The sequence below is a fragment of the Neoarius graeffei genome, chromosome 15 (genome assembly GCF_027579695.1).
Source record: "Neoarius graeffei isolate fNeoGra1 chromosome 15, fNeoGra1.pri, whole genome shotgun sequence".
Classification (NCBI taxonomy): domain Eukaryota; kingdom Metazoa; phylum Chordata; class Actinopteri; order Siluriformes; family Ariidae; genus Neoarius; species Neoarius graeffei.
In genome coordinates this window covers 64,197,391-64,213,430 of record NC_083583.1, presented here as the reverse complement: position 1 = coordinate 64,213,430, position 16,040 = coordinate 64,197,391, and the positions used below count along the sequence as shown (strand labels likewise).

Genomic DNA, 16,040 nt, shown 5'->3' with positions numbered 1-16,040 from the left:
GAGATCTCGAATTAGTTGTGTTGTTTTCTCGAGATCCTGAATTAATTATGTCGTTATCTCGGAATAACGGTTTTGTTTTCTCGAGATCTCGAATTAGATGTGTTGTTTTCTCGAGATCCTGAATTAATTATGTCGTTATCTCGGAATAACGTTTTGTTTTCTCGAGATCTCGAATTAGTTGTGTTTTCTCGAGGTCCTGAATTAATTATGTCGTTATCTCGGAATAACGGTTTTGTTTTCTCGAGACCTCGAATTAGTTGTGTTGTTTTCTCGAGATCCTGAATTAATTATGTCGTTATCTCAGAATAACGGTTTTGTTTTCTCGAGATCTCGAATTAGTTGTGTTGTTTTCTCGAGATCCTGAATTAATTATGTCGTTATCTCAGAATAACGGTTTTGTTTTCTCGAGATCTCGAATTAGTTGTGTTGTTTTCTCGAGGTCCTGAATTAATTATGTCGTTATCTCGGAATAACGGTTTTGTTTTCTCAAGATCTCGAATTAGTTGTGGTGTTTTCTCGAGGTCCTGAATTAATTATGTCGTTATCTTGGAATAACGGTTTTGTTTTCTCGAGATCTCGAATTAGATGTGTTGTTTTCTCGAGATCCTGAATTATGTCGTTATCTCGGAATAATGGTTTTGTTTTCTCGAGATCTCGAATTAGTTGTGGCGTTTTCTCGAGATCCTGAATTAATTATGTCATTATCTCGAGATAACATGTTGAATAAAAAAAGATTATATGAAGGGCCTCTCGGGGCTTCCGTACTTTTGCACAGTACTGTGTGTGCATATAAAGAGACTGCAGATTTTGTTTTAAAAAAACTGCAAGGATTTCTATTTATTCATTTAAATAATTCTGAAGGATCGCAAGGCATTTGTGTGTTTTTGAATTGTGCGAGTGGTCCTTAACCTTGCGTGCACTGATGTGGGAGACGTGTTTAACACGGTGCACAGCCTGGTGAAGGACACGGCCGCTGAGATGCATTTCCTCTCCATCCTGCAGCACCTGATGCTCATCAGGAATGACTATTTTGTACGGTAAGTCTGAAGTGAAATGATGACCTTGTGCAACGATTGAAAAAAAAAAAGTGAAGTTTTATCTTCTAGGGATTTATCCAAAGGCTAGATTTCTCCTTTCCATCAGCACCTTTGCAAATTTGCTAAAAGGTTTCGAGTCCAGGAAAGAGTCTCTCGACTACCGAACAGGTCCGTTTGCGTCTCGTAATCGTCGCGTGAGGACGACGAAGGCTCTCGTCGTTTGCTTAGATTGCTTCATGATCTCATCAGGCCTTACGCTGTGTCATTCTGCAAAAATTAGCTGCGTGCGAAATGAGCTAAAAATAGGCGCTACCATCTGCCGAGAGGTTTCATCAAGCGGTTAGTGATGAAGCACTTGTCCTTAGGGTTCTCGAGTTGGTCATGAGTTATCTGAACCCCTCTTTTTATTCTCCTTCTTGTGCATACCTCTAACCTTACAATCGCATACCTGTATGATGTTAGTGATGGGGTGATTACTGTCATGATACACTAGATTTACACGGCATGACACGGCCAAGTAGCTAATTGGATATAGAAGCAGTATGTAATTACTGAGAGGTGAACAGTAGGGTGGTCCCGAAATGTATGGGAAACATTTTTTTTACCAAAACATTCCGACCACCCTACCTTTTTTTTTTTTTTTTTTTTTACATAGGCTAAAAGAAGGCAACAAGCAAAATTTCAGAAAAATTGGTTAATATTAAGAGGTGCCACACGAGGTTGCAAATCGGGTTAAGCCATTAACATTAGTTGGTGCGTAGACTGTTGCAGAGAAGATCTCAAACCCCCAAAAAGTCACAGTTCTAGAGGGAATATGCCACTTCTATGAAAAAGAAGAGGCAGGAAGAGTTTATAGACTGATAGAAGGTTAACTTTCATGCACTGAGGGGTTCTTAAACAATGAGCACTGATCGTAATATGCTGATGAAGTTGTGAATGTTTTTCTTTCTGTTGCTTATACCGGTACGAAAGTGGTATAACTGTATCGATACAAAGTATAGCGGTACAGTTTAGTGCATCTGTCTAACACTAGCGAGAAATGTTTGCGGTTTTCTTTCACGGTAGTTGAAATGCGTGTGCGCGAAATGTTTCCGTGGTTACCGAGTAACTTCCTTCCGAGAATATGGCGGATGAAACGACGTGCATGCGCTTTTTGTTGTCAATGTACAGTCTGTGTTTCTGGTGGTCATTTATTCAGTCGAATCGTATAAAACGTGCGAGGCAGTTGAGAAAGAAAGAAACAAAGAAAACGAATCTCCCTTCTCTTCCCCTCCCTTTCTCCACCTCTCGATCGGGAGATCGTGAGTTCTATTCACAGTCGGGTCATACCAAAGACCAGCATAAAAATGGTACCTACTACCATCTGGCAAGGCACGGTGCAATACAGATGCGCATAGGGAGTTAAACTCTCGTGGTTACCAGAGGACACGCCCCCCACTGTAACCCTAGCTATGTAATAGGCGAGAGGCCGAGGGCTGTGGAAACAGAGATCGGCGCCACCTGATGCGCCACATGGTGCGGGAAGGACTTTAACTTTAACCTTCTCTTCCCCTCCCTTTCTCTCCCTTTTCTCCTCTTCCTCCCTCTTTCCCCCTCCCTCCCCCCCTTTCTTTGCTCCATGTAGCTCCACGGTCGTTTTGAGCCATTTTGACGTTTTATTTACAGCTGGAAAGCACGTGCGTATTGTATTGTATGAATAACCCGGAAGACGTAGGAATGGTTCATTGCGCATGCGCATTATATTTGTATCGATACAGAGCCGCTTCATCTGTCCACACTACAGCGAAGTGCTACAGTACCGATACTGTACCGGTACGAAACCCATACATTTGTGGGTTTCGTTCCAATACAGTTATACCGCTACAGTACCGGTATATTTGCTAGTGTGGACAGGTGTTGCGGTACGAAAGTAGTATCGCATCGGTACAAAATCCCTAGTGTGGACGGGGTATATGTTTTTCAGATGGCTAGCAACAGATTACTGTTGTACAAGTAATTACAAGTAGTACCGGTGGTGCAAAGCACAAAACCAGAAAGGACAATTATGTTTGGTTAATTGGTCGCACTTCCAAGGAACTGTCTGGGAGAAAGCTTCCTTCCGCTAGGGAAGTCCTTAGTGTGTTCTTTTATCTCCACAAGATACCAGAATACCGAAGGGTTTAGAAAATCACAGACAAGTGATAGCTATTGTTACTTTGAACACAGGAAGTTATATTACTGTATTGTTTGTATTAATATGAAACCGTTAATAAGCCACATTTATTTTATATTGTGTCTTGAGTGAAAACTTTAATGGCTTTGTGGCACCTCTAAACATTGTTCAACCTTAATCAAATTTCGCACAATAACTTCTTTAAGGGGGGGTGGCACGGTGGTGTAGTGGTTAGCGCTGTCGCCTCACAGCAAGAAGGTCCTGGGTTCGAGCCCCGGGGCCGGCGAGGGCCTTTCTGTGCGGAGTTTGCACGTTCTCCGCGTGGGTTTCCTCCGGGTGCTCCGGTTTCCCCCACAGTCCAAAGACATGCAGGTTAGGTTAACTGGTGACTCTAAATTGAGCGTAGGTGTGAATGTGAGTGTGAATGGTTGTCTGTGTCTATGTGTCAGCCCTGTGATGACCTGGCGACTTGTCCAGGGTGTACCCCGCCTTTCGCCCGTAGTCAGCTGGGATAGGCTCCAGCTTGCCTGCGACCCTGTAGAAGGATAAAGCGGCTAGAGATAATGAGATGAGATGAGAACTTCTTTAAGGCAATGTAAAAAAAAAAAAGGTAAGGTGGTCGTAACAAAATCCTAAAAAAAAAATTTTGGGACGACCCTAGTGAACAGGTTTGTCTTGGTGAGGAGGTGGAGCTAATTTCCAGACCCAAGGAGGGTGGGGTGGGGTGAAGTGAGTTGGACACGTCATTATTTGTTCCAGTTTTAGCTTTCTGCAGTAACTACTGTCATGGAAACTCGCTCGCCAAAAACAAATCCAAGGCAGAGGAGTTGCAGAAAAGTAGACTTGTATTGACTCAAGCAAGCAAATCCTCGTCAGTCTGCGGAGTGATCTCTTTTTTTTCCAGTCATGGGGCGTTTCATTTTATACGGTTTCAAAACACATTCATGCACAATAATCACACTGGTTAACATGTCTCACTATACCTCATCAATGTTTTCTGTCGGGCAGTACGTACTGTACTGTACATCTCACACTTCTCGTGTTTTGTTTCGACCGGGCCAAACATTTCAGTACATGAGTGCACAATTCAGGAAGAGTTAAAACTAGGGGTGGGACTAGATTTAAAAAAAAAAATCTAATTAATTACAGGCTTTGTAATTAATTAATCTTAATTAATCTCAATTAATCACACTACCGTACTTGCCCCAAAAGCAACATTTATTTTATGTGACTAAATAATATGTGAAGGGTTCGAATAATACACAGACATGATTTTTAGATTCAAGCTCATTTAATGGCTGTAAACAATATTTTGTTGGAAATTGTTCTTCTGCACAGCATTTGAAACGATGGATCACACGCCGCAATCTGCAATACATCTCGTAGACCCTTGTCTTCTACCACCGATAGCGGTCTGCAGTCCGGGGCAATCCACTTGGCCAGCGTGTTCGTTAAATTTTCCGACGTTGCCCTGCTCGTTTTCTTCTGGAATCCAGCCATTTCTTCGAGTTTGCACTGCTGACCAGAACTGCTACCTCGAGCTGCAGCTGTTTCAGTAATCGCGGTGACGTGCTCGGCATTTAAACGGTACCGTAAAGTTGACGAGCTTCTGTGATGAGCAAACTCCTTTCTGCACAGTTCGCAATAAACTGCGGTTTTATCAACAGTTCCATCGGGTCGTTTTTTGAATATAAATTTACCGTCCAGCAGACCCGGCGCGCTTTCAATCTCCATTGCTGGAACTGGAACTGTGTGCGTCATTATATTTGTCGCACCATAACACGGTGCACTAACAACGGTTCCGGGTTGTTTGGCATGCAAACTGCGCTAAAATGCGTTAATATTTTGAACAAATTAATTTGTTTGAAATTAATTAATCTTAATTAACGCGTTAATGTCCCACCCCTAGTTAAAACACATAAGATCAAACACCACACTCTTGAGTGTACAATACATGATGGAGAATGACTGACTGACTGACTGCAGCCAAATCAGCGTAAGATAAAGCTCGAGACATGCTACAGGTTCAGAGCTAACACAACACACAGTAATGTGATGCTTAAAAGAAAAGAGAACCCGTTTTTAAAATACAGTTTTGAAGATGGATTACGATATAAACTAATGATTCATGCGAATAATTGAAAATAAGGAGCTCACGCATCTCCGAAAGTCAGTTTCTACGCAGAACGGACGATTTCATACAGGCCGCCATTTGAAAGTATTTTAACCAATCAGAAAAGTCCCCCCCCCCACCCGATCATTTCCGGCAGCGCTCTGACGTCATTTGGGCGCAAGACACGGAAGCTCCACATAGTGAGGAAGCTGCTTCTGGCTGGAGATTATTTCATTAAAAGTTTATATGGGGGGGGGAATTGAAATTCGATTTCTCTAACAAAAAACGTGCAGGGGGAGATGTTAATAAACAGCGAGGGAAGAGTGGACAGCTGATGTACTCCGACGTGACAATGTGGGGAGGCAACTTTTCATATTTATATCCCCGGTACAAGTAGTGCTGCCGTGACGGCCTCGTTCTGCGGACTGTAACCTTGCCAGACTACCTACAAACAGATCTGCATGCAATCTAACTTATCTAAATCTGTCGAGGAGACAAGTCTGTGGGTTTTTACACGCTCCTGGCAGCATAAGCACTCGATAGCATGCTCTCGACTCATTCATGAAAAACTTTGTCGAGACGTCACCAGGCTAGCTTACCGTAATTACTGTAGTAGACAGTCGAACCCCTGCAGCAAGAGGGTAAACAAACACTGCTTTACTATACAGGAGGATGCAACAATGGCAGAAGTGGAAAAAAATTAGCCTGCATCAATCCCCATAGTACAAAAAGGTAATGGAAAAATGCCATTTGCCGCACAGGGACAGACCTCTCGCGGGCTGACTGGAGCGGTCCTTCGGGTGCAAAAACGGTACATTCAGAGCTCGTGTGCTCGGAACATTTTGAGAAAATTGTTTCACTCAAACAACTCTGATGCACCGGCATTAGGAATACTGTACACGCCAGCGCTGAATCCAGACGCGGTAACCACAATCTTTAGCCAAAAAGCGGACAAGACAAACGAGACAACACGGTCAGTAGTCCGCAAAAGAGAAGAGAACACTTTTTATTACCGTAAACGTGATGTTAATTTGAGTTCCTTTGGGCATAAACATAACAATTACTGATGCAGCTAAGCGGCTTGATGTTTGTTGGGCGTCTTGCTTTGATTCAGTGTTGTCAAAAAAGCCTCGGTAATGACCAATTAAAACAACTCTATAAATATTATTCGCTCGTGTGTAACCAGTTGATCTGGTAATGCTTGTTTATCATGATCATCGTTATCCGCATCATTGTCCGAAATACTCGAGGAAATCAGTGAAGAAATGTCACTGGTGCTACGGTCCATTTTGTCGAATACGGCCGTATATTGTAAGTGACGCCACACTTTACGGAAACCATTCGGAGTTCTTTTAGGCAAACAGGAATTTGTTTGTGGAATAGCCGACCACGATCGGTGCAATCTAGTCAAACACGTGATCATTTTAAGAAACAGGTGAAACAGTTTTTGTGGAGTAAATTCCAAACCCAGTTTTATGTGTATTTAACTAATTTTTAATAATTCTGGTGCTATTTCTGTAATCTAGTTGTACTCTGTGATAATTAAAGTTAGCATATGTTTTTTTTTTTTGTTTTGTTTGTTTGACTCATCATTGTTCGTCAATTTATTATTGTCTCTTATATTTTATAAAAATGTATTTCTTAAAAACACATTCACATAGAAATCTCAATGCTTTTTACAGTAAAGCCTCAGTCACAACCGGCCGTACGTGCTTCTACGGCCGGTCTACGTGCAAAAAACGCACGGAGGGCGCGCGTGAAACGCACGGAGGGCGCGCGTGTGACGTGCTGATTTTCGAGCTGTAGACTGGCCGCAGAGGTTCTATGTCATGTCAAACAAACTCTACGGGCGCTTACGTTTTTTTCAGGTTGCAAGACAAACTTACGGCCAACGCGCGTCTTTCTCCACGAACAAAAAAAACGCAGAGATTTGGGAAACGCCAAAAATCACACGGCCAAAAAATCGTACGTCCGGTTGTGACCTAGGCTTAAGCAGAGGTGTTAAAAGTATTACCATTTATTACTCAAGTAGAAGTATAGATACTATGGTTTAGAAATACTTTTCATGAAGTAAAAGTATCAACTGAAGCTTTTTACTCAAGTAAAAGTAAAAAGTATACTGATTTCTAAACTACTTTAAAGTACAAAAGTAAAAGTAATGAAAGAGGAAAAAATGCTATTAAGGACAAAGGCGCAGCCTAGAAGTCCACATACAGTCCATTCTCCTGACCCATTAAAATGTGTTTCATGGAGCACAAGTAATAATGACTTGTTGTCTGTAAGTGTTGTAATGGTGTAAAACTTCATACCTCAGAAGTAAGTTATCAATAAATTTTTATTGAAAATGTATATATTAAAAAAAAAAACATTGTAATGTCCAAAATATTGTATAACGCAATATTTTTGCAGTATGCTGGCAATCATTTTGTGTCCAAAGTTGCATTGCATTCACTGTCTAAACGGCAGTAATAATACAGTATTTGAATGCTATGAATGAATGAATACTACACTAACACTACTGTAAAATTGCAGTTTTTTTTCTTTTTCATATGGGACGTGCAGTAGAGGCAGCAGGTTCCAGTTAAAATGCAAGAAAAACACTTTCTCATCCCTATTAGTTACTGGCTCACCGAGAGAAGTCAACAGAATGTTTGTGTTCCAGCAATGTGAGGCTGAACACAGGCGAGGAGAGAAAGGGCGGCCGCTGGAATGCCGACACACTACAAGCTAATATAATGTTTACTAAGCTAAGACCTGTCACTTTACTCACTAACACCCACCAAGATACCATAACTGCGTTTGTAAACTTAACCTGACTCAGAAAAGAGAATGCCGCATATGGTTCGTGGGGGGATTCCACTCCTGACAAACGAACGAGAGCCCGCAATTTACTAACGGTGTCGAAGTCAGAGCTCTGATTGCTGTGTGCTTGGAGCGCCCTGAGCAGTGTTGCCAGATACTGCTGACGTTTTCCAGCCCAAAATATGTTCAAAACCCGCCAAAATGCACTTTAAACCCCACAACTGGGCGGGAAACCGCCCAATCTGGCAACACTGGCCCTGAGTGGCAGTTTATTAGGTGGACAAAGTAATATAAGTGATATAAAGATTGGCGCAATGAAATGCAAGTAACGAGACTATTATAAACGTAACAAAGTAAATGCTTGAAAATGTAACGAGTAGAGATAAAAAGTAGGTTGAAAAATTATTTCTCCAGTGAAGTAGAAAGTACCAAAATTTCTACTTAAGTAAAGTAACGAAGTATTTGTACTTCGTTACTTGACACCTCTGGGCTTAAGAATCATAAAAAATACTAAAAAAAAATGATACAAATAGCTAATAAAAAAATAAAAACCATGGTGGTTAATCACTTAAACAAAAATGTCTTTAACTTAGATTTAAAACTATCTATCGAAGGAGAGTCTTGAAGCTCAGCAGGGAGAGCATTCCAGAGCTTCGGTGCTGTTACAGAGAAAGCACGATCTCCATAGGTTTGTGTGTATGTGCGCGGAACAGCCAAGAGATTCTTCGTAGTGGACCTCAGACATCGAGTTGTAGAGTAATCGTTCAAGACACAAGTTAGGTATTGAGGTGCAAGGCCATTACGCATTTTATATGTCAGTAACAGGACCTTGTAGATTATTCGATCTTGAACTGGAAGCCAGTGTAACCTCCTCAGAAGATCTTGGATATTATCATCAGGCTTTGGTCTTGCAACAACTCTGGCAGCAGCATTCAGGACCCGTTGAAGCTTGTTGATCTCATAAGCAGGTAAGCCATACAACAGGCTGTTACAGTGGTCCACTCTAGAGGTGACAAAAGCATGGACCAACTTTTCAGCTTGGTCCTGATCCAGATATCGTTGAATCTTAGCAATGTTACTCAAAGCCATAAAAGATGCTTTGCAACAATTAGTAATCTGACCCTTTAGAGATATAGGTTATGATCGAAGAGAATACCAAGGTTGCGGGCCTCAGGCTTGGGTGCTATAATTTTATCGCCAACAGCAATTCCAGGTAAGGTAGAGAGTGACCGGACAAACTTTGAGTGAATATGCAAGAGTTCAGTTTTGCCATCATTCAAAACAAGCTTGTTGGCAGAACACCAGGACTTGATATCACGTATGCAGTTCTCAAGAGTAGATTGTGCAGAGTCTTGCTGATGCTTCTGGATAACACAATACAGTTGTGCATCATCAGCATACGTCATAGACGATATTCCATGAGATGTAAATATGTCTTCCAATGGTGCAACGTAAAGGCAGAATAAGACTGGTCCAAGAACAGAACCCTGTGGGACGCCAGATTCCAGTAGATAGTTGGGTGATGAGAAACTATCAATCTTTTATTTATCTTTTTGTGTCCTGCTGTCATCAAGAAGACCACATTGGAAATAAGTGCATTTTATATTTTGTGTTGTCCTCGGTGCGATTTATACTGTATCTTTTACATGCATGAATTTTACCAAATAAACCCATACCATACCAGCAGCTCGGGTGTTTCTGGCAATATTTCCACCTTTTTTTTCGTACAAGTGCATCCTCCAGTAATTGTGTACATGAATCCTGTATAGTAAAGCAGTGTTTGTTTACCCTCTTTCTGCATTGCTGCGGGGGTTGGACTGTCTACCACGGTAATTACAGGAGGCTAGCCTGGGGGCGTCGTGAAGTTTTCATGAATGAGTGGAGAGCATGCTAACGAGTAGTATAACACACAGTTTCAGCCTCGTTTTACAGGTAGAGTTCAGGTTTGTCCATAAGTCAGGGCTGCAGCTCATTAATACACTATTTCAGATGTATAATGAAAAAAATCGACATTTTTCACCTTAGTACAGCGTTTCTCAACCTTTTTTCAGTCACGGCACCCTTCAGAAGTGTGCAAATTTTCAAGGCAACCCCATATAAAATATATGCAGTCACGCTGACCCCGGTAGTGACATGGGAAAGGGGGCCGTGAGACAAATTTTGATGATGCATGAGGCAGCGATGATCTGTATTAGTGTAACTATCGTGTTTTGGAATTTTAATTCATTTTATTTATTTCAGTGTTAGAATCTATAATTTTTTGACAGCACCCCTAACAAAGCCAGACGGCACCCCGGTTGAGAGAGGCTGCCTTAGTAGACCTTTCGCTTTGCCCCTTCAGTACCGAAGAGCGACACTCAGCCTTGCGCCCAAATGATGTCACGCATCGCCCTTCCAACAGGCAACATGGCAGCCTACTGGTGGCATTAGAGTAGCGATACAAAAACGCTCACAACTTTCTCAAACGGTCAAACATGCCTGAAACAATTCTTACGGGCTCTCGATATTCCAAACTATGTACTTACTTTGCATTTTCTATTCCTTTAATGCAGAATGAGCACCACACTATTCATAGTGGACGATACATGGTTCAGAATGGCTTTGGGCAGACGAGTGTACCGTAAAACGATACATGATGCAAGTGCAGACAAACTTTCAGAAAGATCAGTCTGAATTTCTTTACTGTGTTTACTGTAATTATGATTATTCATAAATCAATTTATTACTTTTCACAGAATCATTTACTTTTAAGACGACCAACATCATTGTTTTGTATAACGTGATTGTGTATGTGATTACATATGAAAAACACCATGCTACTTACTCACGGACTTGTACTCGGGACATTACACGCGGGGACTGGAATAAGAGGAATTGCACACAGGGACTTGTACATGTGGAATAACCTGGGGACTTGTATTCAGGGAATAACACAGAAGTATTTGTTCTAAGGGAATTACGAAGGGAACTGTACTCAGATAATAACACGCAGCAATTTGTACTAAGGGAGTTACCCGGGGAATTGCACACAAGGGCTTGTACGTGGGGAATTACACTCGGGGTCTTATACACTGGGACATGCACTCGGGGAATAGCATACATTTTTTTTTAAGGCAGGGACAGTGATTCTCCCTGATTGTTGATTATGTTCCTATCACAGCATGCCCTGTTGTGTTTTTCTCCCTTTATTGGTTGAATAAATATATTGTTTAACATTTAGAAGAAACCTCTTTCTTCTGCTAATGAGAAACCTGAACTTAAAGCCTCGGTCACAACCGGCCGTACGTGCTCCTACGGCCGGTCTACGTGCAAGAAACGCACGGAGGGCGCACATGTGACGTGCTGATTTTTGAGCCGTAGACTGGCTGCAGAGGTTCTTTGTCATGTCAAACAAACTCTATGGGCGCTTACGTTTTTTTTTTCAGGTTGCAAGACAAACTTACGGCCAACGTGCATCTTTCTCCACGAACAAAAAAAACGCAGCGATTTGGGAAACGCCAAAAATCGCACGGCCAAAAAATCGTACGTCCGGTTGTGACCTAGGCTTAAGTTTAGATATTCTTTTACAAATGGAGCCAACGTAATTCACCTGCTTGCACATTTATGTCCTATTATTATTATTATTATTATTATTATTATTTCACTGCTTTAAATGTTTAAAGGTTCCTGACCTTTTAACAGATGTGCAGCACAAGTCTTCCAACAAAGAGAATGAGCCTGCTTTCATCTTCCTCTCATCTCACAAACCCTCATCTCTTTTTCTCCCTGTTTCTTCACACATACATTCTCTCTCTCTCTCTCTCTCTCTCTCTCTCTCTCTCTCTCTCTCTGTGTTCTCTAGTGTTTGCTCAAAGAGAGTTTATCATGTCTGCTCGCTTGCAGCTGCTACGTGTTAAATCTGGTCTTGATCATTAGATTGGCTTCTAATTTGAGGAATATGGAATGTATCATCCACAATTTTTCAAATTCGGTGGTGAGAACGGTTCTCCGGACCTTTTGATTAGCGATGGGGATCGCCTTTGTCATAAGAAACAAAGTGGAATTAATTGCTCTCTCTGAAGTCATTATGGCTGTGTGGTGAGCAACAGCAGGCGACTCGCAGCCTGCTCTACATCTGTGGACCGATTTTTTTTTTTTTTCCCTCCTCCTCATGAGAACAGTGAAGGTGCGCACTGAAATCACTGCTGGCTCATCACATCCAACCTGCTGCTGTCTGTGACTAACTCTCTCACACACAAAGCCTGCCCTTTCTTTAGTTTTTTGCTTTCCTCCTTTGATGTTTCTTGCTTTCTTCCTTTCTTTTCATTTTCTTTCTTCCACCCCCCCTTCTGTTTTTTTTTTCCCCCTTGCTGTCTGTTGGTCTACAACTCTATCCCTCAACAAATCTCTGCGTGCCCCACTGGCAGCCACTCGTGTAGTGTGAGTGGTTCAGTGACTCAGTTTTCTCAGTCTGCAAGCTGTCACAGATGCTCCAACATTTTCAAGCATGTTTGATATTCTCGGCAATGAATCCCGTAGCGTGAATCTTTCTACAACCAATACCAAGAACAGTGCTGAGCAACAGCCAGTGAGAATCCAAGAGGAAATCAAATTCATCTGTTCTCATACGGCGGTGCACATCCCTGAATCCAGCGCCGTCCTCTATCTATTTGCGTGGGATGGTGAGGGGGGGAAAAATGAAAGCACAGTAGTAATTGTTTCCATAAGAAATTATTCAACTTGTCATCCCCCAAAATAAAAATCGACCTGGTTCTTGGTATGTAAAGGTAGCAACCCTTTTTCACTCCTTCGATTCGAAGTTTTTAAATTTGTCAGGGCCTAAATAACAAGTGTGGTCCTCACCAGCTCGATTAAACAAGCGAATGACCTCAGGTGACCGCAAAAAACACAACAGATTTCAATATCTAGTTTTGGAGCAATTTTGGCCCACTCTTCTTTCCAACATTGCTTCAGATCATTGGTGTTCAACATTTGTTGATGCACAGCTGTCTTAAGATCATGCCACAGCATCTCCATGTGGTTGAGGTCTGGACTTTGACTTGGCTGTTCCAACACCTCGATTTCTTTTCCTTCTTTCACTATTCAGATGTCAATTTGCTGGTGTGCCTGGGATCATTGTGCTGTTGCATGACTCAATTTTGGCCCAAGTTAAGCTGCTGGACAGATGGCCTCACATTTGTTTCAATAATATTCTGGTATAACGTGGACTTCATCATTGTCTCAGTGATTTGCAAGTTTCCCAGGTCCTGTGGCTGCAAAACAAGCATCAGTCTTTCACCACCATGCTGTAGGTGCAACAGGCTCATCAAATCAGTCTCGTAAATTCATTAATCATTAATTCAAGTGTCTAATAGTTTATACCTAAACTATTAAAATCAATGGGATAACTTGGTGGTGATGAGTATTGTAGCTCTAATGTAATACGTTTACTCTAGATCTATAGCATTCATATAACAACCAAATGGGTGAAAGCAGTTAGAGTACTTGTTTGGCAGAGGTTGGCACTCAGTGGATGTTGTAGCAATAGACAGGACACAGTTTATTCCAAAGATACCATTTATTGAAATAGCTGACATGAATTAGCAAACTAATACTGATCAGATATAGCAACAATAGCAGCCAAGGAATAATTCAATATAAATGGTGATGGTGTATACAAATACGAATCAGTAGTGAATATGATGATAACTAAGGCACTAATGGTGATCAGAAGTAATAAGCTATATGCAAGGCTTACAGTGTAGGGGCGAGTGGATGTTCAAATGTGAGAGGGAAATCATGTGCCTGTGTGGGTGGGTGGGTGTGTGTATGGAATGTGCGAACCTTGTGCTAGGCCTCGCCTAGAGGGGGATGGTCAACAAGGAGAACGTGCGCGCGCATGCACGATCTAACTAAATACAGATAGTAAACAAAGCAAATCAAACAACACGCGGTCTAAGACTGACTTTCATGTTAATCAAAATGTGTACATTTAAACCATAAACGAATTCAAGTAAACAACACTCTTCACATTAACTAGCCACAACTAAGACTAATAATTGCCCAGATGCCAGCCTTACTTGAGATCGCTCTTGCTTGGCGACCGAAAGTGAGCCGTCTGTTATCCGAAGACAGCGCGGAGCGCAGGTCCAGGGAGAAAATAGTTCTGTTCCTTTCACTTTTACAGCTCGTCAGCTGATCTTCGGTGTCCTGTCGGTCGTCCGATGATCTGGAAGGAATCTTGTTTGTAGTTCGCCAATGCTGAGAAAGGGAAAAGGGTTCCGGTCGCCTTTTCTCTTTGAAATACTGCGTGGGCTGCAGTAACTAACCGGTTCAGTTATTATTGCAACTATGCGAAGATCAAAGACATTGAACTTTGGCTAAAGGTCTGGTATCAATAGCTCGTTCTTTGTCTTTTGTTCTCCTGTAGCACAGATGCAATGACGTCTCTCTTTCACGCATGGAAACCCACCACCAGAGAGAAGGAATTTCGATTCCGCCGCGGGTTTAAAGCATAGTCGTGACGTCACTGTATTTGGTATCTGGTATCATCTCTGTATCCAGTACCATTACAGGGAGTCAGAAGAATGGGCGGAGATAGAACATGGCATCGAGTACAGGGATTGTTGTGTTCAATGCTGTGCAGTGAAAGGGAGAAGATGGTTCATATGGCTACGGCTTGGCAGCCCCCCCTACATCCCCCCTCTTTGGTCTTCAGACTGGTTCTTCCATGGTCCTTGAGAGCAACAGCAGGCTGTATAGTCCATGTCCGTAGTCCACTCACGCTCTTTCAGTCCTGAAAACATTAGGACAATGGAATGGAGTGCTTGTGGTGATACGCCGTGTTTGGTTTTTGCCGAGCATGGCGCTGTGCATTAAAACCAAACACGTCGTCTTTGGTCTCATCACTCCAGGTGATATTGCTTCAGAACTTTTGTGGTTTGTTCTGATTCAGTTTTGCAAACCTAAGACACGCTACAACCCTTCCACAAAAGCCAGACTTGTTTGGTCTTTTTCCAATTGTGCTATCATAAACATTTAGGGTCACATAATGTTGTGCTTGACCTTGGACTGAATTTACTGGGATGCCCAGAGCTGGGAAGATTGGTAACGGTCTTGACGTGGTCCATTTGAAAACATCTTTCTCACTTAGGGAATGTTGAATTTAAAATTCTTTGGAGATGGCCTTATAACCCTTTCCAGATTGATGCGCAGCAAAAAATTTGTTCTCTGAGGTCATGGCTAACGTCCTTTTTTTTTTTTTTTTTCTTGGCCGATGTAGACACACACCTGAGTGCTCCAGAACACCAGTTTTGCTTTTATAGAGGTCACGCTTCATAATGATTAACAATGGCCACTTGGCTCTGTGAGCACCTTCTACTGACATGCTTACTATAGCTAATTAATGCTAGTCCTCAACCAGAATCCTATAGAACCTTAACCTCAGTATCTAAAAGCAAACCTTTTGGTTCATTTAGATTTTTAAATAAGCTGCAGTTTTAATAATAATTTAAAAAAAAAAAAAAAAAAGGTGCGGTCTACTCTACGTTTTGACCATGACAGCAACATATTTCATGAATGGCGAAGTTAAATGATAAGTAAAGGTACCAAGTAACAAAGCGACAGGTGACCACTGATTTTTCTGTGCACGCATGCAAATTAGAGCTGCGATTTTAAACAAAGCACTTCCCTTTCTTTCCTCTCCTCTGTATGCATGAACACAGTGACTTTCCCCCTCGACTTTTAGCTAATTAATACCTCAGTTACATCACCGTGTGTTGTGGTGTTCGACTTTCATCAGTTTGTGTCGTGTAGTTTTATTTTGTGATGTACTCAGTAGGGGCGGGTATTGCCAAGGACCTCACGATACGATACGCATCACGATACTTGAGTCACGATACGATACGATATTGCGATATCAAAATTGTGTGATATATTGCGATATTCTACATAGTTC

At 41.8% G+C, this 16,040-nt stretch overlaps 1 protein-coding gene across 2 annotated transcripts in view; it reads left to right on the top strand.

Moving 5' to 3' along the window:
• Positions 1 to 16,040, top strand: part of diaph3 (diaphanous-related formin 3) — an 814,225-nt gene that overhangs the window by 327,612 nt on the left and 470,573 nt on the right. For both annotated transcript variants that reach the window (XM_060941746.1, XM_060941747.1), the window contains one exon: positions 921 to 1,037. In XM_060941746.1, the coding sequence (XP_060797729.1) occupies positions 921 to 1,037 (117 nt within the window). The remainder of the gene's footprint in view (positions 1 to 920; positions 1,038 to 16,040) is intronic.